Source organism: Hemitrygon akajei, chromosome 6 (assembly GCF_048418815.1).
Source record: "Hemitrygon akajei chromosome 6, sHemAka1.3, whole genome shotgun sequence".
Lineage (NCBI taxonomy): Eukaryota > Metazoa > Chordata > Chondrichthyes > Myliobatiformes > Dasyatidae > Hemitrygon > Hemitrygon akajei.
This window is the reverse complement of record NC_133129.1, coordinates 64,023,526-64,038,744: the sequence shown is the minus strand read 5'-3', so window position 1 is coordinate 64,038,744 and position 15,219 is coordinate 64,023,526. Positions and strand designations below refer to the sequence as shown.

At 41.6% G+C, this 15,219-nt stretch overlaps 1 protein-coding gene across 4 annotated transcripts in view; it reads right to left on the bottom strand.

Annotated features, from left to right (window-relative positions):
• megf10 (multiple EGF-like-domains 10) overlaps positions 1-15,219 on the bottom strand; it is a 176,276-nt gene that overhangs the window by 78,748 nt on the left and 82,309 nt on the right. For all 4 annotated transcript variants that reach the window (XM_073048477.1, XM_073048479.1, XM_073048478.1 and 1 more), the window contains exons 6-7: positions 13,521-13,767; positions 7,730-7,850 (exon numbers count right to left, since the gene is read on the bottom strand). In XM_073048477.1, the coding sequence (XP_072904578.1) occupies positions 7,730-7,850; positions 13,521-13,767 (368 nt within the window). The remainder of the gene's footprint in view (positions 1-7,729; positions 7,851-13,520; positions 13,768-15,219) is intronic.

Genomic DNA, 15,219 nt, shown 5'->3' with positions numbered 1-15,219 from the left:
AAAATTAATGGATAAATATACTCTAAATTTTCAAAAAGCCTCTGATAACATTCATTTGCAAGGCACCTTATCTTAAATTGGGGCTCAAAAGGTGGGGTGGCATATAACAGATAGGATAAAGAACAGAAAGAGAGAAGTTGGCAGATTGTTATTCGAGTGTGCCAAAAAGATCAACATTGGGCCCTCCACGTTAAGGATCAATTGAATGAAAAAAAACATGCATTTTGTACAGATACACTGGTAGTGCAAATTCAGTTTGGAAACCCAGCTGTGAGAAGGATGCAAAGAGCCAGTGAAGGGAGGTAGACAGGTTAGGTGAGAGGTTTAGAGGGTCGCAGTTGGTGAATGGTGTGGGAAGCTGGGAGGTTAATCAGTCTGATAGGAAATTTGGTGAGATATTTGGGTGAATGGCAGTGTAGCATTTAGCGTGATGCTATTACAGTGCCAGCAAGCCAGGTTCAACTCCAATGCTGTCTGCAAGGCGTTTGTACGCATTCCCTGCGACCACAATGAGTTTGCTCAGGGTGCCCTGGTTTCCTCCCACGTTCAAAAGATATTTGGGTTAGTAGGTTAATTGGGTGCTATTGGATGGCATGATCTCATTGAGCTGGTAGGGCTTGTAAGATCCAGCAAACAGCCATGAAACTCAGGAATGTAATATGTAGAGGATACAACAGACAACGAGGAATGTACTTTTTGTGCTGTCCTTCATTAGCAATAGGAGTGGAAGAATAAGGAGGGCTTGTTGATGCCATCCCTGGAACATCATGTACAGGTTTGTAGAAGGAAAGATATATTTCCACTGACGGCAGCACATATTTGGTAGGGATTCCTAGGATGAAGGGTTTGTTCTATGATCAAGGCTGGGTCTATGCTCACTGGCATTTAGATAAATAAGATGATAAGAAATGCATAACATTCTGAGGGATTAACAGGGCAGATGCTTCAGGATGGAGAATCTTCAGTTCAGGGGCATGGCCTCAGTTTAGGTATCTTCCATTTAGTACTTGAAGAGTAACATTATCCATACAGAGGGCAAGCAAATGAGATGAACTCAGATAGATATTTTGGTCAGCATAGATGAATTGGGTTAAAGGATCTGTTTCCATGTAGTATGTTTGAAAGATGTGAGAAAAAATCCCTTTACTACAAGGGTTACAATACTTTGGAATTATCTCCAAGGACTGTGGGTGTTCAGTTGTTGAGCGTCATGTTCAAGTTCGAGTTTAATTACCTTTCAGCCGTACATGAATACAGCCAAGGTGCAAAACACATTACCAATAGCACACAGTACATAGCACAGAGCACAATTAGCACATATGGTTACAATTTCTGCAAACATACAGTCACAAAGAAACAAAAACAATATAGCCCAAGTCCCTGAGTGGCATGACTGTAGATTGATGGTGAGTTGTCTAGGTTTAGTTTGGTCTTCTATCAAGCAAACACTAGAGGGCAGCACCAATGGAAGGGGGCAGCCCCAAACCCAGTATGGATTCCAGCGCGCCCAAACATGACCCCCTAACTCTCTTCCACACCACCATAGCGTCTCTTACCCTGGCAACTGCAGCAGATGACCTAGTCCTCATCACAACCAAGGCAATGTAGCTCCCCAGCTGTCATTCTCACCAATAAACTGGTCAACTGGACTTTCACTATTCTACATTACCAATGTCCAACAGGGTCTTGCAATCAGAATAAAAATGTCCAAGACAACCACTCACACCTTTTTTTGGAGCATGCATCATCCAACAGCACACAACAAGTCCAGATAACAACACAACAACAGTATGCAATAATTCCAGCTCCATCGCTATCGAACAACTCGCTGATGGGAGAATCCTGCAGTACTTCTTAGTATCCAGCAGTGACTTGCAATCAGAAAAAAAGCTGTACAAGATGAACCAATACACTTTCGATTAAACCCGGGTTGGCTACTGGGTCCTAGCGCATGCCATCATACCAGATCAATGGCTATTTGGCCACTAAGGGAACAAAGGGAAGCAGGAACACAGTAAAGTGGAGATGATGAATACATTCGACCATGATTTCACTGCACGGCTGACCAAGTCCAAGAGGACCCAGGGCCTCCTGCTGCTCCTGCTTGGGTTTTATGTTTCAATATTCCCAAAATTCAAGTATGAGAACATTGTTTGAGATGGTGCCAATAATTTTAAGCAGAATAGGCAATTTAAACACATTCATTTCATTTAAACACATTCCCTTTCTATCATAATGTTTAGTAGAAGGGCCCCAACACAGAACTGGAGGAAAGTGCACAATTTGCCAGGGGAAATCATGTGAAACAGATTGAAGATTAAACCATAAATTATCTTTAACACAAAACTGGGGAATCCATATTGGTAAAATGACTGCATGTTAAAAAAATATTGGTCGATCACAGCACAAGAAAGGACAGTCTGCAGAACATAGGGATAAGAAAGGAGTCTCATTAGCTGAGGTTTTTCTTTAACTACTACAGTCTTTGTGATTTGATTTATCTAAAATTCTTAAACTTATTTAATCTACAGCATACATTGCTACAGCCGTACGTGACAAATGATATACAGCAGCTTTGCATTTTGTTCAATTATTAAGTCATATAGTCGAACAAGGACAATGATTTCTAAGCCAATACATTACTAAATTTACTCAAACAACCAAAAATAGGTTTCACATTTTGCCTAGTTCTGAGAAAATAGTTAACTGAATAGAGAAAGCAATAAAAGCAGACAAGGGGTTAATAAATTTGGACTGAATGTTGATAATGATTTCCTATTTTCCTCGCAGTGTTGTGTAACACCTTGGCCTCCATTTTATACTATAGACAGAGAGGTCTTGTAGGCAGATTTGCAGAGAGGACACCTGAACGAAGAGGATATTTATGTCAGGAAATGCTGACGTGATGTCATCCCTGGACACTGAGGGGTTGTGTCCTTTGTAAAGGAGGAAACGTGTAGTGTTTATACAGTTGGAAGAGTACATATTGGTCAATGAATGTAGAGAAAGATGCATGTATTCCTGTATACTGTATATTATGTATAAAGTATATTTTTTTAAATAAGGAAAACAAAGTACTGCTGGCAATACAGAGCTACCATTGGGCAGGAGGTACAGAAGTCTGAAGTCCCACAGCAGCAGGTTCAAGAACAGCTACCATAATTCCCTTTAGCATTTGACTCATGAAGCAATTTGCAAAACCCTAATCTCTACCTCACTATAACGACACTATGACCATTTTGTACTGTAATGGACTTTATTTTCTTTTTATTCTAATTGTGTTCTTTCTTGAATAATTTGAATAATTTTGTATAATACATGTTTTATTGTTCAATTTGTGTTTGTAATGCTATGTGCTTGTGATGCTACTACAAGCAAGTTTTGTACTGCACCTGTTCATACATGTAAATCAGTAAATTAGTTTACTATCATCACATGTAGCAACACACAGTGAAGCACTTTGCTTTCCCTGCCGTCCATATGGAGCGTTTCAGTGTATGGAGCTAGTACAAGGGAAAAGCAATGTTCTTGATCATATGACAATAAACTTGACTAACTTGAAAATAATAGCTTCCATTAAATGTCCCAGACATAATAAGCTTGGTGCACAACCTGGGCATACCACTATAGGTAATGATAAAGAGAGAGGGAGCAGTCCTGGGAGTCCTCAATGTGGACTGCAGGCCTCAATGTTTCATGGCGTCAGATCAAACATGGCCAAGGAAATCTACTACTGATACAGCATACAATGCTCCCTCCGCCAAGGAATAAATGCACTTTTACATTACATATTATTTGGATGAAACATTGAAAGTAGCGAACGGCATTGAGTGAGGGACTTTGATGTCTATCCCCTAGAAAGGATCAGCTACACCACCGCTGACCAAGTTGGTTGGGTCCAAAAGTGCGTAGATGTCAAAGATGGCACTGCTTTCATTTGTGAGTGAGGCAACTCGAGGGATGTAACGAACAACACGGTACCGTTCCAACAGTGGCAGATGTATTTGTCTGTGACAGCCATAGTAGGGTTGGCATTCCACAGCTCTTTCACAATAAGAACACACTCTCATATTGTGTGGTACTTTGCAGGAGATATCCCCTGGAGAATGAGGATCATTTGCTTTAACACCAGTCCTGTTGGATCTGGAAAGGTTAATGGGGGAGATGCAGGAGGGGCAGAGAGTACTATCAAGGGGCAGATGAGTGGGTAGTTTGTGAGGTGGTGTATTTCTTCCATTGTTTATGCACAGGCAGGAGGTTCTGAAACTCATCCCAAACACCCCATCTCCACTTTGGATACTCATGGCCAGAAGTTCCAGGAATCAGAAGGATCATTCTAATTTTTAAAAGGATTCTTTAAATCTTTTCCTCTACCCATCCTGTAATTTCTTGACATGAAGGAGATCAGAACAGGAAGGCAAATGTTGGGTCACGGGACAAAACAGCTCATTGGAACTAAATGAGTGAAATTAGAACCTGAGATGTTAGCCTGAAAGAGTCTGTAATATTGGTTTTCTTATTTTAACAATGGATTTGTAGGATGTTACGGAAATAGAGATGGTTTGTTCTCTCTCTCTCTCTCCCTCCCTCTCATTCCCTCTCCCTCCCTTCCTTCCTGGAGATAACTGCTGTAGATAGTGCAGGTCGCCGAAGAAAAGCGGAGATAATTGCTACCTAAACACAATGGGCTTTGTGTAAAGTTTGAGGTTCTGATCTTCAACTTCCTTTCCCTCAGATGAGCAAATGTTGGGCTGGCACATTGAAGATAATAGTGAATGTCTTCACTGAGAAGTGGCTTCCGAGAAGTAAGTGTGTGTGTGTGTGTGTGTGTGTGTGTGTGTGTGTGTGTGTGTGTGTGTGTGTGTGTGTGTGTGTGTGTGTGTGTGTGTGTGTGTGTGTGTGTGTGTGTGTGTGTGTGTGTGTGTGTGTGTGTGTGTGTGTGTGTGTGTTGTATGTATGTATGTACATTATCTATTAATATCCATGTGACAGAGTCTGTTCTCAGATAATCTTGGACCATTTTGCCATTGAACCAAGGTATCATACTGCTGTCCATATGTACCTGGTATGTAACGGTTCAAGTAAATCTACTCATGTAGGGACATCTTTCCTTCCTCAATATGGAACTAGAGGAGCATTAATGATCAGCAAAGAACCTGAGCATCTCTCCACTATCAGAGCCCAGGAGCTCAGACACTGACCATCCGGAGTGAAACACAATGGGCAGGAGGTGGCCAGCTCAAAGAATAAAGTAGTGAGCCAGCTTCCTCTGGAAGATGAACATCATGTGCGTGGGGTGTGCTTTACTGTCAAGATTGCATGTAAGTAAATGAGATAGAACAAATCCAGAAGTACTGGGCATCCTGTGTGGAGAAAGGTACACCATCATGATCAGTAATGCAGTAGCCTAGTTTAACTGCTGTTATAATCCAGTCTGGTTCTATAAGATGTGCAGCAGGGCATGTTGGCAACTGTACCATGCATACCTGAAAGTGAAGTGATGTTGGCTTTCTTACTTCAGCTGCAAAGCTATACAACCAGGCAATATCCTGGCTGCAAAGCTGAGGTTATCAGGGGCACACAAGACAGACATCAGATGCCAGAAGCTAATCAATTCGGTGAAAGGTGAATTTTGCTCTGCCCAAAGCTTGGTGTTCCGGCACAGTGAAGTGTCTGTAAGGGAATGCTGCCAGGCTGTAGGACCTTATGCTGAGTGATGCCATGAAGCTTGGTGCAGCCAAGGCAAAAGCTCGGTGGAGGAGGAGCATAGTTTCGGGATCTTCCACTACCCTAGATGGAGGGCTGGAATTAGCTGGGGAAGCCACTCAAACATTGAGATAGTGCAGCACCCCGGGAGCCTCTCAAGGGGCAACTGTGCTATGTTTGTTTTTAAAATAAGCTAACACTGCTGAATGTAAAGACCATGAATATAAAAGTTTGGCAGTGTTTCTTTTTTGCATGTACGTTTTTATTATGAATAAAGTTTATCTTTGAAATGTATTAAGGAAGCAAAATAACACTGCACTGCAAAACTAGCTCCGACTAAATTGCTCTGAACCATTTACACCACCGATCTTGCAAAAATATATACAGTCTAAGAAAAAGATGATAAAAAAATCTGTCTACTTTCAATCAGAATCAAAATAATAAGAGGTGATGTTGGCTGTGCTGTTCAGTGTCTTTCACTTTCTCACAAATAACGTCGCTTACCAGTATCCAGCTCAGGTGCCCTAACTTCATTGCAATTCATACGTACAGTGGATTCCAGTTAATTGTGAAACATCAGAACCTGTACATTTTGGACCAATTAAGAGGCTGTCCCAATTAGCTGAAGTTTCATTGAAATAGTTAAAGAAGGTATAAAAAAGACAAACTGGGAAACAACTTATGTATTTAAATGAAATACAGAAGAAATTTGAACATTATGAATACTACTACTAAAAAATTGTATTAGTTCCTAATAGTTATCGGCAGAGGAATTCATCCAGTGAATGCAATGAACAAATCAGTGCAGATACTTGATGCATTTTATGGACTGCATTCATACAATTCTATCACAATTGCATCCTTCAAATCTTCGTTTTCATTGTAACATTCAAGATGACTGTTGATGCCTTCAAATTCTTCATATTTCCTAACTTGTCGAATAGTGAACTCGATTCATTTTCACTCTCAGACATTTCTGGCACCTCCAAGCCCGAAAGCTTGAAACCCCCATGAGCAAAACAGTTCAGAATTGTCTTTCTGCCTATTTTTCACCAACAATGACAAAAATCACTGCTTTTTGAACACAAATACACGCGATTGATGCTATTTTAAAACTGTTCTCGCTAAGCGTGGTGTAGCGTCTAACAGCTACACGAGTGCACGCAAATGATGCTCATTAGAACTTGGTCGGCAACAGTCTCCAGCCCCAATTAAGTAGCATAGTGTCCCAAATAAGTGAAGGGAATCCCAGCTATTTTCTCAGTTAGTTTTTGTTCTTTAAGAGTCGTCCCAAATAAGCGGCTGCCCCGTTAACTGGAATCCACTATATAAGGTGATTTGAGAGTGATTGTCATTGAAATGGCAGCACTTGAGTGAGTGTGGCATCAAGAGGGATACTCTCTGTTAGCTAGAACTACATCACCCACAAAAGAAGATTAATTATGGGTGATGGAGGTGAATCATCTTGGGAAAGGAATCTCATAAAGGAATTTTGACTATTAAGAATTTGCAGTTTACGTGAAGATGTATAACTATATGAACAACACAACCAAGTTGCAGGAATAGTGTACAGGAACATCTACAATGAGAATGGATTAGACATTCCCAAGTCCGAGAAGGTAGTGGAGAATGACAGAGCTAAGATTCCATGGGGACTGCCAAAATTCAAACTGTTAAGCAGGTGCTGGCCAACCAAACAGACATAGTAGTACGGGACAGGGAACAGAAGAAAACAATAGTAATACAGAGGAGTGCACCACTAGGAACTGCAAGGTTACTGTGTCGAACCCTGGACTTCCCAGGCCTCTGGTGGAGGACCTGAGATTGAAGGAAAAACTCACATACACACTACCCATAATATATACATTATATATTCACTATAAGAAGCTTTACATGGGTAGTTTCAAGGTTACACATTTTTCAAGAGGAATAACAGATTTTTTTGTGAGAAATAAAAGGGACTGTTCTGAACATACAAAATGTGAATGGTTACTAGTTCTACAGACAGAACATTATAGATTACCATCCATCCAGGAGGGCAGGCACATTCTCCTGTCACATGGTGACATACTCCTCCGTTCTGGCAAGGACATCGTTCCTCACACTGAGGTCCATGTTTACCAGGAGGACACAAATCCTCACAGCTAGAAAACAAACAAAAAAAAAATCAGAGAAATAAACAGACACTAACAGAAAGGACTTCAATTTCTATAGTATCTTTTACAACGTCAGTCCATCCCAAGGTGCTCTACAGCCTCCAAAGTGCTTTCTGAGCTGAAGTCATGGCAGTAACGCAGGCAACATGGCAGCCACTTTGTACACGACCAGACCGCACAAAGCAATAATAACTAGATAATCCGTTTTTGAGCTGTTTGCATCGCACAGTGCGCTTCAGAACACATTTAAGGAATCTTTTCAGTCCATCTGTGACGAAGGATGTCAAAAAGAGATGGCATCGCAATAATGCAGCATTTCTTCCATTACGAACAGGGAGCAATGTCCTGGATTACACACTCAAACTTTGTCAGAGGGTTGATGTGAACACACAACCCTCTGACAAAGCTATCATGCTATTCAGTGAGATATGGCTGAAACCAAAATGGATATAGAGAGGGGTATTGAGAGAACAATGAAAAAGACAGCTTTATATTCTGTTATCAGCTATTCTATTTGAGTCTAAGGTCTCATGAAATCAGGCACATTGAAACAGGTCAGTCTGCTGTGGCAGCTGGTTGAATGAACCGCTAATATTGTTTCAAGTCCTTCCTAGTTGCTTATCAACTGGCAGATAGATAGATAGATGATAGATGGATTGACAAACAGCTAGAATGACAGATTTAGAAAGACTGACAGGCAGATAAATGGATAGATAAATAATGGATGGTGATAAACAAATTGACAGACTCCGGAAGCTAGAAAGATTGACAGAACTCCCTTCTCAACTGTGCAGTGTGAGTGGCATTGGAACACAGAATATAGCACTTCAAGAAGGCAGCTCACCACCACTTACTCATGGATGATAAGGATGGGTAATAGATAGATAGATAGATAGATAGATAGATAGATAGATACTTTATTCATCCCCATGGGGAAATTCAGCATTTTTTCCAATGTCCCGTACACTTGTTGTAGCAAAAACTCATTACATACAATACAATACTTAACTCAGTAATAATATGATATGCATCTAAATCACTAGCTCAAAAAGCATTAATAATAGCTTTAAAAAGTTCTTAAGTCCTGGCAGTTGAATTGTAAAGCCTAATGGCATTGGGGAGTATTGACCTCTTCATCCTGTCTGAGGAGCATTGCATCGACAGTAACCTGTCGCTGAAACTGCTTCTCTGTCTCTGGATGGTGCTATGTAGAGGATGTTCAGGGTTTTCCATAATTGACCGTAGCCTACTCAGCGCCCTTCGCTCAGCTACCGATGTTAAACTCTCCAGTACTTTGCCCACGACAGAGCCCGCCTTCCTTATCAGCTTATTAAGACGTGAGGCGTCCTTCTTCTTAATGCTTCCTCCCCAACACGCCACCACAAAGAAGAGGGCGCTCTCAACAACTGACCTATAGAACATCTTCAGCATCTCACTGCAGACATTGAATGACGCCAACCTTCTAAGGAAGTACAGTCGACTCTGTGCCTTCCTGCACAAGGCATCTGTGTTGGCAGTCCAGTCTAGCTTCTCGTCCAACTGTACTCCCAGATACTTGTAGGTCTTAACCTGCTCCACACACTCTCCATTAATGATCACTGGCTCCATGTGAGTCCTAGGTCTCCTAAAGTCCACCACCATCTCCTTGGTCTTGGTGACATTGAGACGCAGGTAGTTTGAGTTGCACCATATCACAAAGTCCTGTATCAGTTTCCTATACTCCTCCTCCTGTCCATTCCTGACACACCCCACTATGGCCGTGTCATCAGCGAACTTCTGCACATGGCAGGACTCCGAGTTATATTGGAAGTCAGATGTGTACAGGGTGAACAGGACCGGAGAGAGTACGGTTCCCTGTGGCGCTCCTGTGCTGCTGACCACTGTGTCAGACCTACAGTCTCCCAACCGCACATACTGAGGTCTATCTGTCAAGTAGTCCACTATCCAATCCACCATGTAAGAGTCTACTCCCATCTCCGTTAGTTTGTGCTTTAATATCTTGGGCTGGATGGTGTTAAAGGCACTAGAGAAGTCAAGGAATGTAATCCTCACAGCACAACTGACCCCATCTAGGTGAGAGAGTGATTTGTGCAGCAAATACGTGATAGCATCCTCCACTCCCACCTTCTCCTTATACGCAAACTGAAGCGGATCCCGGGCGTGCCTGGTTTGTGGCCTCAGATTCTGTATTATCAGCCGCTCCATGGTCTTCATCACGTGCGACGTCAAGGCAACAGGTCTGAAGTCATTCAACTCCTTTGGCTGTGGTTTCTTCGGTACCGGGACAATACAAGATGTTTTCCACTGTCTGGGTACTCTTCTCTGATCTAGACTCATGTTGAAGATGCGCTGTAGTGGTTCTCCCAGTTCAGTCGCACAGGCCCTTAGTAATCGTGGGGAAACTCCATCCGGTCCAGCCGCCTTGCTGGTACAGATCTTCCTCAGTTGACCTTCCACCTGTGCAGCCGTAAACCTGGACGTGGGCCAGGTCTCCTGTGAGTGGCTATTTTCCTGTGAGGGAAGTAAGCCTGGTGTGGAGTTCTGCAGTGAGGGTGAGATTGCGCTGTCGAACCTATTGAAGAAGTTGTTCAGCTGGTTCGCTTTCTCCACATCTCCGCTTATGTTCGCCCCCCGCTTTGCACCACATCCGGTGATGATCTTCATCCCATCCCACACCTCCTTCATGCTTTTTTCCTGCAGCTTTTGTTCTAACTTTCTCCTATACTGCTCCTTTGCCCCCCTTATCTGTACTCTGAGTTCCTTCTGAACTCTTTTAAGCTCCAACCGATCAGCTGGCTCTGCTGATACTATCCACATCCCATGTGTGAATGAGAAAGATAGATAGATGAAATTCTATAAAGTTAGTAAATCGGTAGGTGAAAAAAAAATCAATCATCCTCACCATCAAGGACACCTTCAAAAGATGATGCCTCAAAAAGGTGGCATTCATCTTTAAGAGCCCTCACCACCCAGGACATACTCTCTTCTCATTAGTACCATCGGCAAGGAGGTACAGGAGCCTGAGGACACACCCTCAATGTTCTAGGAATAGCTTCTTCCACTCCACAATCAGATTTCTGAACAGGTTCATGAACCCATGAACAAACATCATTATTTTTGCTTTCTCTTTGTACTATTAATTTATACACACATGCACACGGTAAACAGACATACATACTGTATACACGCACACACATAAGAAACACATACTTCTTACTGTAATTTATAGTGTATTTTATGTGTTACACTGTAGTGATGCTGCAAAACAACAGATTTCACAACATATTATGATTCTGGGTCATTGTGCCTCTTCAAAATATGAATCCAATGATTTATTTACAATAATTAAAAATATTTATTTGTTTGTTTCTGAAATGATAATCCTAAATAGTAGACGATCATGGTGAATCACATTCCTCTCAGTTAATTAAAATTTATTTTGTATTTTTTCCTTTGTCATGATTACAATTGAGTAGATTGTGGAACAGATTGTAGGAAAGGAAACTGTTCTAGTCATGCTGCCTACAGTTCTCCCAATGGGACTGTGTATCTGGGACAATACGTAGCATTCTGTGCAATTCCTGCTTGATGTATACCTACAGCATGTAGCCAAGAAAGTCACATTGACATTCAGAAAATATCAAACACTTCATGTGTTAGGTCACGCGCCCCAGATTACATGAAAAACTGCATTACTGTTAAAAAGGTAGCTAGCCTAGAGGCTTGACAATATGTTGTCCATTTAAAGTGCACTTAAATATCACACACATTTCACAGAACTCTGAACAAAGTAAAAATTGTTGCCCTGCCACAGAGAAAGAAACGAATACAGAACCTGGTTGAAGAGATCGTTTTTTAATGGGTATTTTACAGGAGGAGACATAAGTGTTTAGGGTGGAATTTTACATCTCATTCACCAAAGCTGTTAACGTTATTCTGTTCCTCTTTCCCAAAAAAAAGGTGAAACGTAGGAAGCACTTATTGCAGACATCCCACCCTGCAAAAACTCATTTCAGGGAGGTAGCACCACCACCCCTGCCCCCCGCAACCCCATATCCACCCCCACTCCCCCACCCACCGTGGACCTCCAACAGTGTAAGTATTCAGGACATTTGATTATGAAAGAACACAATTTATTTGATCACATATTGGAACTATTTACATATATATATATTTGCTAATGCAAATATATTTTCTATTTCTTTTGCAAACTTTCCTTGTACTGTGACGTGGCTTGTTCGGCAGATTTGAGCATTTTGCCGGAAGTTTCAACCTCATAGCAGTCTGCATCAATAAATTTGTTAATTTTGCAAGACATCAGATTCACAAGTGTTTTGTGAGACAGCCGACTTCTGAATTCTGTCTGAATGTGACGCACCATGCTGAACGCCCTTTCTACATCACAATTAGAATTTGACAGCACCAAAAGCAGCTTCAACAACTGACAGAGCTCTTTGAATCACAACTGTCCTGTGCTTACAGATTTTACTTTGGACAGCTTCCTCCAGAACTCATCAACTGGCAAACTTTTGTAGTTCGGCACCAGTCCTTCAAGGTTAGTTGAGACATAATCCAGGACTTCCAAGTGGAGCTGTTCTCTTGCATCTGCCTTGATCATATATGGAAATCTCTCTGCCGAAGTCAAAATCTGCCCTGGATTCACCTCATCTTGGCTCTCTGTATTGACCACTGACAGATTTTTCAAGATCTGGTCTCTCATTGGGAACTTCTCCAAGATTTTTTGAAAGCACCTGTCATAGAATGCTCTGGCATCTTGGAAGAACTGCTTTGTCTTGTAAGGGGGCTTCTCTTGTGCTTCCTCACTTAGCAACTGCCTCCTTGCCAGGTACCCAATAAAAAGCTCTTCATCTGGGCGGTGAATTTCAGAGTTGCTCACACCTATCTCCTGAATGTTCTGTTCTCTCAATACCTTAGGCTCAATAAAGCTGCTTGCTATGTCATGCAGGAGCTCTTCTACACTCTGATCCAACGTGAAGAGGATAGGTGCCTTGTTTTGAAAAATCAAATTGAATTTGTCAAAACATTGTGTGACATTATGGAGAAAGCATGTGTATATTTTCATTTGGGGTGTCTTTCAGCCTCTTCTGAATATGATTAGACTTCTGATTCTCAATTTTTGACTCAAAATATGAAATAAAGTCAGTTATAATCATTTAACCCATCATGGGCAATAGAAAAGTCACTGTTGCAAACAGTGCAGTGAGCAACACTGTCATTATTTTTGACCGCTATTAGGCAGGGGTACACTTCAGTGTAGTCTGGAGTGAAGTACGTTTTATATTTTATTTTTTTGGAACACTCTGCCATGGTGCTGCAGGACATTAAACTGAACTGATGGACAATGAAAGAGAGACAGAGGTTGACTGTAAAGCCCGCCCACAGAGAAAACTGATAGGCCTACTTAGCACAAAGAGAGACCAATCAGGATGTTCTCTCTGTCACCCTCTCGCTACGTCTGCCACTCGCTCTCTCTGTCTGTCTCTCTTTCCCTCTCGCTTGCTCTAAAAAAAAAGAAAAAAATCAATTTCCGGGATATTGTATATAATTTGCGGGTGTCAGGGAGCCACTATCAATATGCGGGAGACTCCCGGGACTTCCGGGAGAGGTGGGATGTCTGCTATTGGAATCTGTACTTACAATGCACCAGTGTATCCAGGGGAGCACTTGCATTCACCGGTCACGTGGTCACAGGCTGCTCCGTTCTGACACTGGCATTTCAGTTGGCACCCATTCCCGTATGTCCCGGGGCTGCAGAGCTCCTCACACCTCCAGCCTTTGTAGCCCGGTGTGCAGAGACAGGCTCCAGTGATGGGGTTACACAGAGCTCCATTCTTGCACTGGCAGCGATTGTTGCAGTGGGGTCCCCAGTGACTGCTGTCGCATGCTACAGTGTAACAGAGAGAATCAGCTGTTATACACCGCTCAGAGGATGCAGAATCACAAAGACACTTCACACAGAACTTTTCAAAAATTTAAAATAAAGCAGTCAAAGCAGCATTAAAATCTCGAGTTATTGTCAATACAATGGTCCACTTTTGATGGTTTAATCATTATGATCATCACTATTTACAATTCTGTACGAGCCGTTCTGTAAATTTGCTTATATTTCTTCGCTTCATGATTGTTTGCTAGTTGCAAATGAAGGATTGAATACAGTTCTTTGATTCTTTATCAGAGTGATTGGAGGGCATGTCATACACATATAACAAATCCGTGGCGGTCACCAGCAGCAGAAATTGGTTTAGTCTGAACTGGCCACTACAAATACAAATAAGCTTGCTTACAATTTTCTGATAAACTTCCATTTATGTTCTCTTTTTGAAACACAATAATAACTTTCTAGACAAAGTTGAAATATTGATAAAGATATTGATTGATGTTTTGCAGTGTGTTAAAATGACTCAATGCTAAGTCACTATTTTGACATAGGCCTCTGTGAAAATTGACTGTTATATTTCCCCAGGTCAGAAGGAAAGACAGGTGAAAGCCTGAGGGCAGCTTCCTCATATTTATTGTATCGATGCTACAGCAGAGAAAAAAAGGCCATTCGTCCCCAATGCTTTTTGCTGTGCTTACATTCCACAAAGGGGTTGTGCACTTTGCCAGAACAAATAGTATGCAACACGCAATGGCTAAACATTAAGAAACCAATAAACTTAATCCAAGTCAGAAGAATCATGGACTTAATTAATTTACACATCGTGTAAACCTATGTGCCCAGCTGAGGGATTCTCTAAACTTCTACTGCAGAAGAAGTGAATTGTACAGCTCTCATGTATAGAGTACACTGATCTTCTTAATACATTGCTTTGCTTCTTTCCACACCATTTTGTATTTTATGGCAACTTTCCAGATTATGGTGACAATCATCACTATACTCATTAGGTAGCTGAATAGAATGATACCATTAAAACAACTTGGTATTAAGCTACAAAATGAGATGGCAGTACTAAAATATGGTTTTCAAGAGAGACAGAAGTTCAGAGAGAGGATTTAGAGTCTTGGAAGCTGAGAATAAGGCTGCAGATGGTGGTGCAATTTAGTCGTACTGAAATGACTCTAAACAAAGTCAGTCATGATATTTTGATTAGGGCAGTGGAAATGGATTATGCTGCATCCTCTTAATTCTAGCCTGTGAAAACCCTTTGATAACATCCCTTCCTGCAATCAGTCCTTGGTGTTTCCAAGCACTTTCCTTTCTTTCTATCCATGACTTTCTTTTATTTCTGATCTACCTGCTGCCCCTCGGCATTTTCATCCCAAGGCACAGCATCATTTTCCATGTCTACGTTGATGACGCCCAGCTCTACCTACTCACCGTATCACTTGACTCCTC